Here is a 14,968-nt window from a genome sequence, read left to right on the forward strand (position 1 = left end):
TTGTTTTTTCCTTTATCTCATTTTTTATCAAATTCACCAAGTTGTCAAGAGAACAATTTGGTGGTATTAATATCCCAATCATTGTGTACCCTTGGTACTCATTGTTTTCATTCCAATTGCCTCCATATTGAACCAAAGAAGTAATATTGTCCATATCTGTAAAATTTGGCAATTTTTTAAGCAGTTAGTTGGTTCTAAATGGGCTAGGTAACTGGTTAACTTAATATTTAATCACATCTTCTTCTTAAACATTTAGCTTTTGTAGGGTAACTGGTCACACTTAGTTTTATATATTTTTTGTTTTTCCAATTAGTTATATATATTGACTGTTGTTGCAGGGTAACTTGTTACACTCAGTTTTACACATTGACTTTTTTTTTTTTGCAGGATAACTGGTTACCTTAATATTGAATCATATATTGCCTATTTTTACACTTAGTTTTATATAGTTGTAATTTCCTCTTAGTTTTATATATTGGTTGTTTTTCACGGTAACTGGTTACCTTATTGCAGTAAATCTTCACAGCTACATCAAATATATATATATATTTTTTATTGTAAAGACAAATTAGAATGTAAAAATTTTAGAGTTCTTGTTTCTTGTCTATTTTTTTTTGTTAATCAATGTACACAAACCAATGGGAAGGTAACTGGTTCCCTTAATCTGTAGTCTCATACCCTACTGAAACATTTAGTTGATTTTATTGATTGTTTTTCCAAGTAACTGGTTGTCCTAAAGTTTCTGAATGTTTTGGCTGTTAAAATTCACACTAATATCAAATTATTCTTTTTATTGTAAAGACAAATTAGGATGTAAAAATTTCAAAGTTCTTGTCTCTTGTTTTTTTTTTTGGTTAATCAATGTACACAAACCAGTGAGCTTGGATAATTTTTTTCAATTTTTTAGTTTATAAATTGTTTGTGTTTTTCAGCAAGCACATTATGATCATGATCATTTTCATTATAATCAAGATAATAGTTCATCTATAATTTTTGATTTTGTATGCAAATAATATAGTTTTATGTAGAAAATTTAAGATAGTTTGAAAAAAAAAATGACAATAGAACAGAGTTGACAGAGGATACAGTTTCTTGCAAACCTTGTTTCTTGATCGTGTAGTGGATATGCAGGTCGTCGGAATCTTCAAAGATTGCAGCTCATATGATTGGAAGAATGTTGGAATTTTTTCGATTTTTGCAGAAAGGGACCAGTGCTTTAGTGATAAGATTTTTCTTAAATTTTTTTGGCAGAAGCTGGGGTCAAACCTTTGCTAGAGTTGGTCGATTGTTGTGGTGATCGCCGGAGATACGATTTATTGCCGAAGAAGAAAGCTATCACCGGAGAATGGAGTGCCATAGATGGAAGGAATCTGTAGATAGTTACGTGGTTTTTGGAGAAAAGTTTGATCGTGTTTCAGGCATGAGCAGATGAGCAGAGGAGGATTGAATAGGTAATTACATTTGTACCCCTGTGTTTGTACTGATGTGTTGTTGTTTAAATTTCAATTGTGGTATGTACTTATTTTTCCCATAATCCAAGTTTTTCTTATATAAAATCTTCCATACATATTATAAAAAGATTGATTCCCATATTTTTGCACAATTATGGCTAAAAAGTCGTATTTATGAAAAATTCCCATTCTTAATTGTCCATTTGATTGGGCTTCGTGTAAAAGCCCGCAAAAGAAAAGGAGAGTGAGTGCGCTAAGTTAACGATCAGCTGGGCCCTACTTAATTCGCGCCACGTGTTAAGGTTGAGGGTTTGTCGTTGATTCTATTCCTCAACCAGTTGCAGTTGGGTGGGCACAACGCGTAAGAATTGGGACGATCAAAAGCTTTATTTCTCTCTTTGTTTCCATACAAACCAGAGAAGACGACTATTCGATCTATTCCGATCCGATCAGAGATTCTAATTAAGTTTGCTTTTCGACCGTTTGGACCGTTTGATCTAGCGCCATGAGTTTTCTCTGGGGAAAGCGAAAAACTCCAGCAGGTTTGTTAAACAATAGAAATTTTAATCTCGATATTGGACCACGATTTTTTAATCTCGATTATTTCTTCAAATCGTTAAATATTGTTTGCTATGTGATAATTCAGATGAGTTGTGAAGCGACTTATTATTTTTAATTAGGTTTTAGATTCTTGTGTATGTTTTTGTTGGAATTTGATTTTACTGGACGAGGACGGAGAAAATATTTTTTCTTCAGTATATAAATTTGTATTTTTACTTTGAGTGCTGGTGACCTTTTCGATCGAGAATTGGCATTATTAGGAGTATACGAATACTCTGTTAAAGCATTCAATTTTTAAGCTGAGACCAAGCATATATGATTTTAATGTCAGAACTTCTGCGGGAAAACAAGAGAATGCTGGACAAATCAATCAGAGAAATAGAAAGGGAGAGGCAAACTCTTCAGTCGCAAGAGAAAAAATTAATTCAAGAGATAAAGAAAAGTGCCAAGCAAGGGCAAATGGTGCGTGATTTCTTTTGGCTCTTTCTGGATCTCATTCATTATTTATCTTGATATTTTTTTTATTAGGATTATAGGTTCAATGGAAACATTTTGACTTAGAGTTTCAAACATCCTACTGTATTTGATGCAGTTTAGTTTTGTTTCAGGGAGCTGTGAAAGTTATGGCGAAAGACCTCGTTAGAACGAGACATCAGATTGAAAAGTTTTACAAGCTCAAATCACAACTTCAGGGAGTATCTCTTAGAATCCAGGTAATATTTAGTTTGCGAATTGCATTAATTTAAACTGAGACAAACATTGAAAGAATTATTTTCTCCGATAGCTTTTAACTGCGAATGAAAACACATATATTTACTAATTTCTAAATGATGAAGAATGGTAAGAGTGATGCACATCGGAATTTGAGCCTAATCTAAATTTTGTAGTTACTGCTCTCTTTATCGTTCTTGAGGTAAAGTGCTTGTTGATTTCGCAAGTGTTGATTAAAATACTAAATTATATGCTCTTCTACTTTCAGACTTTGAAATCCACACAAGCAATGGGAGAGGCAATGAAAGGTGTGACAAAGGCAATGGGGCAAATGAATAGACAGATGAACCTGCCATCACTACAGAAAATTATGCAAGAGTTTGAGAGGCAGAATGAGAAGATGGAGTTAGTATCTGAAGTGATGGCTGATGCAATCGATGATGCTTTGGAAGGAGATGAGGAAGAGGAGGAAACAGATGAATTGGTAAACCAGGTGCTCGACGAGATTGGAATTGACGTCAACCAAGAGGTATTTTTTTCACTGTTTCTTTCATTTTATTGATGACAAACAATCTGTCAATGGTGTTATCTGTGACATTACTGAAATTAGAATGTTGAAGCTTGCACAAACAATAATGTGTTCTTGTATTGCAATGTGCAGCTTGTTAATGCGCCATCAGCAACTGTTGCTGCACCAGCTGCTAAGGCCAAAGTTGCTCAAGTGGAAACAGCAACAGCAGGGCCCGAAGACGGTGGCATAGACAGTGATTTACAGGCGAGGTTAGATAATTTAAGAAGGATGTAGTATTTCCTTCATGGCTTGTATACTATTCATATACTTTTCTTTCTACTATTGTGAAAAGTGAGAATTCAGCTGGACCCATTTATAGTATCTGTGATTATTCAAGAATGTGTGGATTCAGGGTTTGGAACATGGAAATCTAATAAGATTACATTTGATGATTAAATATGAGAGTAAATGATACACACCTCCAAACCACACACTATTTTTACACACACATACATGGCATGCAATGTGATAGGAACTCCCTGTCAAACAGATCAAATAGTAGCCAAACACACAGAAAATAGAAAGAAAAAAATTCTGTTTGTATTCAACCTCCTGGAATTTGAGAGCCAGGGTCTCTCCCAAAGCTGGTTACAATCACTAATTTCTCCCCCACCCTCTCACTAACTCCTTATTCAAATACTCTAGCCCTCACTGTAAACCGTGCACCCCTCTCCCATACAATAACAGCCCAAAAAACTAACTCCTAGCCACTTTTGGTGCTCACCTCACTTTTCCCGCTCCTAGTGTACACGTAGGTAATAGGAGGCCAATCACCATGTCAGCCAATTTTTAAAACGATCTAAAATTGTTAATTTAAACCATAATTTTACTTATTTACTTAAAATACCCCATCCACCCCTCTTGGTCCATTCCTCACACACGTTCATGACTTTTCATCTCCCTGACAATTTTCTTTTCTTTTATTTTTTCTAGCTTTTCCTCATAAAAAACCAGCATCACTCCAAGCAACAAAAAGTTTCATAATATTTCTCATTGTCGTTTTTTTCGTGAATATCCCATTGTTTTCTATTATTTTTTTATCAGACTTATTGTTTTGTACTTTACTAGTGCGTTTATTTTTATTTTATCCATCAAACCTGCGTTTGAACTGGTATTTTATATAGAATTTTTGTTTCATTTCATTGTATATCATCTCTTATGTTTTTATAATATGTGAGAAGATTAATCCTTACCAGAATAATGAATTAAGATAAACAATGTCAATTAGAATTTAATTAATAAACGTATATATAAAAAGTGTTGTCTGCCTTCATTATTTATCCTACAATGTCAATCAAATTGAGATGTGGCACATTTCAACTCATCTCAATGCTATTTCTTCTGCAAAAGTACAGTACATATATATGCTATTACTAATTGTTACATGCATCAAAGTCTAAATAACTATCTTCAAAAATGTTTTCCTTTCTAATTCACTATCTCATCGTAACCATCTCAATTCTTCCATGTTCTACTACTATGGCCAGAACAACAATGCACTATCAAAATTTGTGCCACTCTCACGTAGCCCTTCATATAAAACCATAGCCAAAGGTCAACATAATAATTGACATAGTCAGAACAATTGATATATATCAACTAAATTATTCAAATTAACATACAAAAATATATATTGTATATATGTGTATAATTGAACACAAAATAAAGTCAAAGTACTGCAGTTAGTTAAAAATTTCAGCACCATTCAACAGTAAAATAGTATGTTTTAACTTTTGTTCAAGTGTTGCAAAAGAGCGTTGAACTGATTTGAACTTGCAAATGAAATGAGTATCATTACAGCCTTGTTAATTTCAATAAATTTGTGTTATCATCTATTTTTGAAGAGTGAGTAATTGATTTACAAGCAGTAACAATGCCTTCATCGTATCTACCAACTACTACGGATTCAATCGCTCAAGCTTTAGAAGCTAAGGCTCCTTCTAAAGTTGTCTCTGTTCTGTATAGCATTCTTGAAAACCAATCATCATCTTCTAATACTCAACTGATAAAGGAACATTTGTATACGAATATAAATATATTTATTTATATAATATTCAAAAATTTAAAAAAGAAACAAGAGAAGAGATCTGGGTGGTTTTATCGTGTTTTAGATAAATGAAAGGTTCTATCACGCAGGTCAATGATGACGAAATCGAAGTCGACCTCCTTAGAAATTTATCGACAGCCATTTTTTTCTTAAAAAATTTCCACTCAAACAGAGTCAATCTCATTGTGGTTTCTATTCAAGCTTTGCCCCAAAACCAACCTCTGTTTTTGCTTTCTTTTTTCTTTAAAAAAATGAAAAAATTGTCGTGCGTTATGCTGGTGAAAAAATTGGCTGACATGGCATAACATGCATGTGTGTGTAAAAATAGTGCGTGATTTGGAAGTGTTTGTATCATTACTGTGAATATAAATACTAAACCATCCTTCTTACTGAGAATGTGTAATTGAAATTAATTTATTCTGGCAATTGTCAGTGATTGATCTGTTAATTCAGTTGCCAAAGGAATTCTCCCAAAATATCAGTGACGAGAGAGTTCAACTATAACTATTTTAAGTTGATCAGCTTCAAATGTTTTCTGAATGAACTTACAATACAAAAATAAATCCTATTTTCAAGTTTTGCTCGATAAATTTATTCTCGAGGTGGAGTTTCAGATCATTGTGTAATTTAAAATGTATATTCTGGAACTAATATCAGTGGTATTATTTCTTTTTTTTGTATATATATATATATTAAGTTTAGGGACTAAAAGGAATTAAATTTGTGATAGTTAATAGTTCAAGAAAATAATAATGTGTTGGAAAATAGAAAATGTATGTATAAAAAAAATGAAGGCGTTATACTAGGCAAACACAATATTCAAGAATTTTTACAGGTGGGGATGGGGGTGGGCCAAGTTACCTATTACTGGCTAATCTCATCCCATGCATAGATAGTCAAACATCATTCAAGTCTGCTCATTCTACCTTACTTTAGTCATCATCGTCCCCACTATCAACCTATCAAATATCATTAGACTTTTACCACCATTCTCATCCCTAACAACACCGCCACTTGCAAAGTAGTAATAATAATAATAATAATATTTTAAAAAAAATCTCAAACAGGGATTGCAGAATTGAGCAAAACTATTGTCTAGAATTCTCCTCGGGAGGACTTATCAGAAGTCGATAACACCTTCCGTCGGCTGCTACAACCACCGGCGTCCGACACAGCGGGCAGTCCGAGTGAGAGCAGAGCCACATGTCAATACAAGGAGCGTGGAAAGAGTGTTTGCATCTTGGAAGTTTCCTAATCTCCTCTCCTTCTTCAAAAGCCGATAAACAGACCAGGCATTCAGACTGATCGACTTCGTCCTCCGCCACAGCCTCCGCCTTCTCTTTTTTGTACTTGAAGCTAGACGGTAACTCTCTGCTCTCAAACCCCATCCTGGACGACGTCGTATTGACCTCAACGAACGACGAGTTTTGCCTCTGTGATGATAGCTGCCTCCGCCGGCTATCGGAGCACAGTCTGATGACTATGATGTTGTATAGAGCGAGAACGATCGCGGCTGTTCCGACGACAATTAGGCCGTAGTACAACATGGGCAAATTCGATTTTGCGGCCGGGGGTGGCGGAGGAGAAGGTGGTTGGTAAGTGATGGGAGTAGCCATGTGCGTTAGAAACGAAGGAAGCGACAACTTAATTAAAAGGGGAATTAGAGGTGTTTTTTTTGGGGAAAGGGAATGTGTTCAGGTGCGAGGATTAAAAGAAGTTGTTTATTATTTATTATAATCATTATTAAGACGAAGATTCCTTAATTCTATTTTTGTTTATTTATTTATTTATTTTTCTTGTCGTTAAATTAATTAATATTAAGTGCTTAGTCTAATAACCGTGGTGGTTGTGTTGTTTCTAATGGAATAAATAAATAAACATTTGAGAGAAAATAGATGAGAATCAGTGGGCTAAATTGTTATAGAAATGGATAAAAAGTAACGTACGTTCACTGCAGATACAATGGACAAATTTCAAAATTTGAAGATAAGTATTAAAATGATCAAACGCACTTTTTTTTCTTTTTTCATTGTCAAATTAAATGTCGCAGTTTTGATTTTGTTTTCTTGTGAGTTTGTTTTCACAAATGATTTATTTGCGTTAGAATCTTGTCTGGAAAAGAAATTGCTATCATTTTTTTTGGTTGGGAGTTCCAAATATTTTGAAAAATTTGTGAATTAATACTTGATCTTTTACTGGTTAAATTATTTTTTAATAATTTCTTATTTTAAATTTAATTTTAAAAAATATATTTTTAAATGAGCCAATAAATAGCTGACATGTGGGTCCAGGGTCAGCTTTTAATGGACTTAATGGGCTAGGTCCTGACGGACACCAACGAAAGTAGACATTGGTTACTTATCCCATTAAAAAAATGGGATTTTTAAAAAATATGGCTTCGTAGCCATCAATGTGCAAAAATATGGGAGTTAAACTTTCTTTAATTTGTATGGGAAAATTTAATTAAGAAAAACTTAGTTTATGGGAAAACTAATCCCATATTGGAAATCAAAATTAATATGTAATTTTCACATGATTATTTGGGCTTAGACTAGAAGGAATGAAATCCTGGTCGAATTCTTTGTTCACACCGGCTTGTACATCTCTATTGTCTAAAGTGATCGCCTCCATTAATGTTCCAAGAGGAGTCGCGACTGCGGCATCATCTTCTTCAGTCATAAATGGTGCGGTAGTGTGAAGAATACGACCAACCACACCTCTTCTTTTGTTTCATCTCGCCGTCCTAGTTGGTATGTTATTGGGGTTGTCGTCGCCGAACTCATGATTGTCTATCTCTCCCTCTCCCAGTAATAAACCGTGGATGCAATTTTCTATCGTAGAACTCCGATCTCGTGGCTTGTCTTTTCAAGGATGGAGATTCCTTTGTAAAATCTTAGTTTTCTTTTGCAGGTTCAATGGGTCTTCTAGGCTGGGTTTGATGGGTTTTAGGCGTTAGGAAATGTTGGCAATGGGTGAGGTGGGGATTAACGTCACGGTGAGGTAGGGTGGTGGTGGGTTACGGTATTGTTGTTGTTGTTGATGTGGCCGGGGTGGTGGGTGTGAGGTGGAAAGATTGAGGGTTTGATGGTGGTACCAAGAAGACGAGAAAAAGGAAAATGGAGGTGACGGTGATGATGATGATGATGAACAGTATTTATGTGATGAGGGTGGGGAAGTCGATCCTTGGTGGGCACTCCAATTTTCGAAAATCGCCATTCTCTGTAGCTTGAATCTCTAACTCGCTTGGATCAGTAATGACTTAAATCTTGTCTTCGCTTGGTTCGTGGTCAGATCTGGTCTTTTTTTTTTTTTTCTGTCTTGAGATCTGTGGTAACTGGTTACCTTCACATTCTGATGTGTGTGTATATTTCTGGGTTCTATATGGTAACTGGTTACCTAGGTTACTAAATGATACTTACTCTTCTTCTTTTTTTCCTTCAAATGTGATGTTTTTTTTTTATTTCTAATATGAGTGACTCGTCAACCTATTATGATAACTGGTTACCTCTCCTGATACATGTTATTTAACCTCTAAGATTATTTTTTACATAAATGTGAAAAAACACAAACAAGTAACTGGTTACCCCTCTAGATAAATGTTATTTAAGCTAGCTATAGGATTTTTTTTCATAACTTTGAAAAATTAATTAAGTAACTGGTTACCTTACCCAGGTTTTAAAAAAAAACGTACAACCTAAAAAAAAAGGAAAAAAAATGTTTACAATAAATAAAAATAATAATAAACACAATTCATATTACAAAAAAAAAAAAAAATTTGCAAAACAACCATGGAAAAATTTAATATAAAAATAGTTATATAAAAAAAATCAAATAAGCTAAAAAAAAAATCAAATTACAAACATACCCTTCCAAATTCATAAAACTTGATTAAGAGTGAAAATATGACATAAACAAACTTTTATACAAAAATATGGGAAACTAAACCCATAAAAGTGAAATTAAAACAAAAAAAGCCATAGATTAACTTTTCTTGAAAAAAAGCCATATTTTTGCACAATCTATTAAAATTCCCATATAATATGTAATTTTCACTTAAAAAAAATAGGGAAAATTACAAATAATATGGTAATTTAAATAAAAAGTTTGATTTATACGGTAATCCAAAATAATTACTAAAATATGGTTTATATGCATACAGAGGTACTAGTTTTCCAAGCAACTATAAACCTTTTATTCTATTTTCTTTTATATTGTGATAGAATTAAATTATTTATATGAGATATATTAATTGAATATAAACACATTTTGATGGGGTTTTTATTGATTTTCAATATTTGAATATTGGTATATATATAAATATATAATATTCTTAATTAAACAAATGACATATTTCTTTTTTATTTTATAACTTTCATATTATATATACAATATAAATTTATTTATTAATATTAAAAGAAATATTTATATAAATTATTATAGTTTATACGTTACAATATATAGTTAATTGAAATTAATATTTATAAGTATATGTTACAATATGCAGTTAAAGATAATCATAATATCATTATTCTTTGAATATTTTTAAAAATGTTAGCTACAAAATAAACTTCTTACTTTCTAGTTTTAAAATTGTAATGCCCCGAATTTCCTAATAAGGGTTAGGACCTTGATTAGGAGGCTGGGAGGGCCATAATTGAGTTATGATGTTATTTAATGATCATATGCATGTTTATATGAATTATATTATTATATGAGGGTAAATGCATGCATATGGGTGTATTTATGAATATATGGGTATTTTGGTAATTTGGCCGCTGTGGGCGTAATTGTGTATTATGGGTGCATGGTTGTGATTAATTAATATAGCCACATTATAAGGTGGATTGGTTCGAGCTATTAGGCATGAGATGATCATGAAATGTAAGTGTTCGGTCTAATCATAACGGGTTTAAGTTTGGGGTTCGGGGTCATTTTGATGATTAGAGCATTACTGGGAATAAAAGGGTAATGGGATATGATTTATTGGCATTTGAGAATAGCGGGAATTGGAGAGCGTTAATTATAATTAACGAGATAAGCGAGAAAGGACGATTTTACCCTTGGGAGACTTTAGAAGCCTTTATTTGACCTAGGGGCAAAATAGTCTTTTCACCCCTAAGATTTATATAACTCAAGGCTGTAGAAAATACATGACAAAAACAGAGCCTCATCAACCTTATCTCTCTCCCTCACCCGTGTACCATTTTCCTTCTTTCTCTCTTTGGAATTTTGAAGCCAATCTGAAGGGACAAGCTAGGAGATTAAAGGTGGGAGCTTAGAAACTTAGTTCAACCATTGAAGAGGGTTTAATCTCAAGTTTGAGGTAATTTTCATCCATGGAATCTCTGGTTTTACTCTGTTTTTTATTTAAGTTTTAGTTTGTGATTTCTTGATGGAAATTTTGGATTAATGGAAGTTTTGATTGATGTTTACCTTGGGTTTTGATGAGGGTTTGATATAGATGATGTTTAGGGGTTGGATTGAGTGTTTGGATGAGGTTTGGAACTGGTTTGAAGGTTTGGTTTCGAGGAAAAACGCAGGGGAAGAAAAGCTGGTAGCTTGCTGTTTTGTGTAAAGGGCCGCGGCATGGCTATGGTGAGCCGCGGCCTATGTTGATTTCTGAGGAGGTTTTGCCTCTGTCTAAGGGTGAGCCGCGACATGTGTAATGCCCCGAATTCTCCGTTGTGTTTAACGGCGTGAACAGTAGGCCGGGAGGGCCATACTTGCTTAATTGTGTTATTAATTGATAAAACGCATGTATATGTTGATTATATTATGATATGATGTGAAATGCGTGCATGTGAGTCCATATTTCTATTTACAGGGGTGTGATGATAATCTGGCCCGTTGAGGGTAATTTGTGAATTTGGGTGTATAACTTGATTTGTGAATGAGATTCCATTATTATGGAGATATATTCGAGCTATTTGACATGAGACGGTCATTTTTAGTGGATTAGCGGTTTTATCATAACGGGGTCAATTTTGGGGTAATAGAAATATTCATTTGGTGATAAATTGGGAATATTTGAGATCAGGGTGAAATTCTGGAGGTTTTGACTATAATGTCCCCGGGGGTGTTTTCGGGACCCCGAGCATTAGGTTTTATTTGAGGTTACTTAAGCTTGAAGTAGTTTATCAGATAGAACATACGATAGAAAACCTCTCGTTCTCCTTCGTTAGTTCATTTTTGCCACCCAGAGCATATTTGACGAAATCTTGAGTTCTAGGAGTCGGAATCAAGTGAGGATCGAGGCATAGCGATCCTAGGAAAGATTAGAAGCTTCTTAGCCGAAGGATTCGACGGAAAACAACCCAATTGAAGGTAATCGAAGTTTAAGTTTTGAGTTTTTCCGAGTTTCTAAGCTTTGAATTGATTTTGTGAATTGTTGAGTTTGCGATCCGTTTGAACCTTGGGTTTTGATGCATGGGGAAGCTTGGGAACTTTGTTTTGATGATTGGGGAATGTTTAGGTATGATTTTGGAGTGTTAAAAACGCGGTTGGGAATGGCCCAGGGTTGGGGGCCGCGGCCTTGTTCTTAAGCGCCGCGGCCCTGTTCTTGAGTGCCGCAGCCCTAGTTTGATGAAGCAGGTGTCAGGAATTTGTGCTTGCTAGGCGCCGCGGCCCTTGATGAAGGGCGCCGCGATCCTTGCCTCTGGGAACCCTGGGGGCCGCGGCCCAAGGTGCTAGGGCCGCAGCCCTTGCCCTGTTTTCACCCCGTTTGCTCGTTTTGACCCCGGGAACCTAGTTTTAGGCATCGGGAGTGTCCTTAATACTTGGATTAGTTTGGATTGATCTCTTGGAGGCTAGATAATGGTTTGAGAACCCTTGGTTATCTTGATTATTGATGGTATCCCATATGTGTTGTGATTAGGTAACCGCTAAAGGACTAAAAGCTAAACCGTTCTCAAGGGTCGTTCTTTTGTTCATTCTAGCTCGAATCGAAGGTAAGAAAACTGCACCCTATGTGTGACATGCATGGATATTTGTGAGGCATGTTGGTTGAGTAATATGGACATGGATTGAATATGGAATGCTTAGCATATGTTGAACACTTATGCATAGCACTGACTTATTAGTCAGATTTGGCAAAGGTGCTAGTATCAACTGTGAAGCTGTGACTCATTAGTCAGGTTCGGCAGTGGTACTGGGCGCTGGTCACGTTGCACTGACTCATCAGTCAGAATTGGCAAAGGTGTTAGTGTTAACTGTGAAGCTGGGACTTATTAGTCAGGTTCGGCAGTGATACTGGACACTGGTCACGTAGCGCTGACTCATTAGTCAGAACGGCCTTAGCGTGGATCACGCAAGCCAACGGAGATTAGATCTAATCGACTATTGGCATTGAATGGCTCAAAGAGCATTAATGCCAGACCGACCCCGAGGGTCGATGAATGAAATAAGTGCTTGGAGGCTAGTGGCTTACCTAGCAGCCACTCTCCCCCGCTAAGATCATGTGATGTTCACTCGTTTGTTCGAAAGCTTTATGTTCAGTGTGATTATAATGATAATCATTTGATAATGTTATGAAAAGTATTATGTTTTCTTGCTGGGCTTTGGCTCATGGGTGCTATGTGGTGCAGGTAAAGGGAAAGAAAAGCTCACCTAGCCTTGAGTGGAGAGCTGATGTGGTGATGTGTACATATGCGGTCGCTTGACCACCACGGCCAAGGAGTTCTCAGAGGAACTAGGGGGTTTACCCTAATTTTGCCGCTTAGGTCGGCGGGATTGTAAATTTAAAGCAATAGTGACCACTTTGTATTGAGAACGACTTGTAAACATTTTGATTAGCTCTGCAGAGCACTTTGTAATGAAAATCTCCATTTCCTTTTTATTGATTTTATACCTTAACCTGTTAATTACACTTAGAGCACGTTTTTGACCAAAGGACTCGGGTAGCGAGTCAAATTTTCGGTCCACCGTTCACCGTAACTGTTCTGGGGTAACCAGGGCGTTACAGCATGGCTGTGGTGAGCCGCGACCCATAAGGGCATTTTTGGCCAGAAATGGGTTTTTGACTTGGGGATGCTAGCCTTAGGCCTCAGGGTCGATCCTACTACTTGGTTTAGTTTGGATTGATGTCCCAGAGGCTAGATATTGGTTTGGGAACCTATGTTGATCATTTTTATTGATGGTATCCTATATTTGGTTATGACTAGGTGACCGCTAAAGGACTAAAAGTTGATCGTTCTCAAGGGTCATTCTTTTATTCGTTCTAGCTCGAATCTGAGGTAAGAAAACTACACCCGGTTGAATATTTGAACGGGACTAAGGGCTCCCTGATATATATGACTGAGAGAATGATATTATGCCATGTGGTAAGAAAATTGCACCTTGTGTATATGTGACATGCATGGCTATACTTGATGCATGTGGGTTGATTATTAAATGTGACATGCATGGCTACTATTGGTGCATGTTGGATTGTTAAATATAATGCATATAATGCACGAGAAACATGTGATTAGGACATGCTTTATATACTGAGTATGATATCGTTCAGAGCTTGAGCCTCTGTGTTCGTGCATGGTCCTAATTGTACTTGTACTAGTTAAGTAAGCATGCTGAATACCTTGTATATAGATATTGGTCATGTGATATATGTTTGGTGGCATGGCTTACTTGTGTATGGCACTGACTTATTAGTCAGACTCGGCAATGGTGTTAGATCCATCTGTGAAGCTGTGATTTATTAGTCAAGTTCACAATGAGTTGAACACTGGTCGTGTTTTACTGACCTAAGAGTCAGAAATGGCATAGCGTTATGAACGCCGAGCCAAATGAAGATTGGATCTAATCGATATCAGCAAGAATAACTCATATGGGGTATTAACGCTGGACCGACCCTAAGGTCGACGAACTTATAAGCGCTTGGCTAGTCTGAGACTAGTTATTCAGAGCCAGGGCATATGGCCCCAGTGACTGTTTGTCACATGGCTAGGGAACGCTGTTCCACAGTTATGACTCTAGAGTCAGGAGGAAGGTTATGTTGGTGACTAATCACCATGCACCTGTCTTGTTAAAGCTTGTGAGATGCTCACTTATTTGTTAAGCTCTGGTGATCCTATCGTCACATGGCTAAAGGGTGCTGTTCCCATATTAGTGACTTTTGATATATGTTAAGCCCTGGTGATCCTACCATCACGTGGCTAAAAGCTGTCCATACTTGTGACTTTTTGTGATAGTCACCTATTTGTTTGGGCTGTTGGTCCTGGATAATTAATACAATCACTGTTGATATTATATCATGCTATATTATGTTTTCTTGCTGGGCTTCGGCTCACGGGTGCTATGTGGTGCAGGTAAAGGCAAAAGAAAGCTGGACCATCCTTGAGCTGGAGAGCTTAGGTGATGATGTGTACATATGCAGTTGCTCGTCCGCCACGGTCGAGGTTTAAAGAGGAACTAGGGTTAAACCCTGTTTTGCCGCATAGAACGGCCTGTTGTAAATATTTTCTTGTAGTAGACTCTGAAATTATAATTTTGGGATCCCAATATAAATAATAAACGTTCTAATGAAATGTTACATCTTAACCAAAATTTTTAATCCCTAAACCGCTAATCATACTTAGTTACACGATTTTGGCCAAATGACTCGATTAGCAAGTTTAGCATTGTTTACAAGGC

The 14,968-nt window shown here is 35.9% G+C and overlaps 2 protein-coding genes across 2 annotated transcripts; one reads left to right on the forward strand and one right to left on the reverse strand.

Moving 5' to 3' along the window:
* Positions 1-1,792: 1,792 nt before the first annotated feature.
* LOC133797274 (vacuolar protein sorting-associated protein 2 homolog 1) lies at positions 1,793-3,691 on the forward strand. Its single transcript, XM_062235131.1, has 5 exons — positions 1,793-1,993; positions 2,344-2,474; positions 2,621-2,725; positions 2,992-3,252; positions 3,385-3,691. Exons 1-5 carry the CDS (start codon positions 1,957-1,959, stop codon positions 3,526-3,528), a joined length of 678 nt encoding a protein of 225 aa, XP_062091115.1. The 5' UTR covers positions 1,793-1,956; the 3' UTR covers positions 3,529-3,691.
* Positions 3,692-6,119: 2,428 nt separating this feature from the next.
* On the reverse strand, positions 6,120-7,176 carry LOC133797275 (RING-H2 finger protein ATL52-like). Its single transcript, XM_062235132.1, has one exon. The coding sequence runs from the start codon at positions 6,955-6,957 to the stop codon at positions 6,430-6,432; it is 528 nt and encodes a 175-aa protein (XP_062091116.1). The 5' UTR covers positions 6,958-7,176; the 3' UTR covers positions 6,120-6,429.
* Positions 7,177-14,968: the final 7,792 nt, after the last annotated feature.

The sequence above is a fragment of the Humulus lupulus genome, chromosome 8 (assembly GCF_963169125.1).
Source record: "Humulus lupulus chromosome 8, drHumLupu1.1, whole genome shotgun sequence".
Lineage (NCBI taxonomy): Eukaryota > Viridiplantae > Streptophyta > Magnoliopsida > Rosales > Cannabaceae > Humulus > Humulus lupulus.

What these genes read in the sequence shown, in the direction of transcription:
- LOC133797274 (XM_062235131.1), top strand. Translation starts at nt 1,957, where the DNA reads ATGAGTTTTCTCTGGGGAAAGCGAAAAACTCCAGCAG. An exon ending in GAGTATCTCTTAGAATCCAG is followed by an intron (nt 2,726 to 2,991) that starts GTAATATTTAGT and finishes TTCTACTTTCAG; the next exon opens with ACTTTGAAATCCACACAAGC. An exon ending in GAATTGACGTCAACCAAGAG is followed by an intron (nt 3,253 to 3,384) that starts GTATTTTTTTCA and finishes TGCAATGTGCAG; the next exon opens with CTTGTTAATGCGCCATCAGC.
- LOC133797275 (XM_062235132.1), bottom strand. Translation starts at nt 6,957, where the DNA reads ATGGCTACTCCCATCACTTACCAACCACCTTCTCCTCCGCCACCCCCG.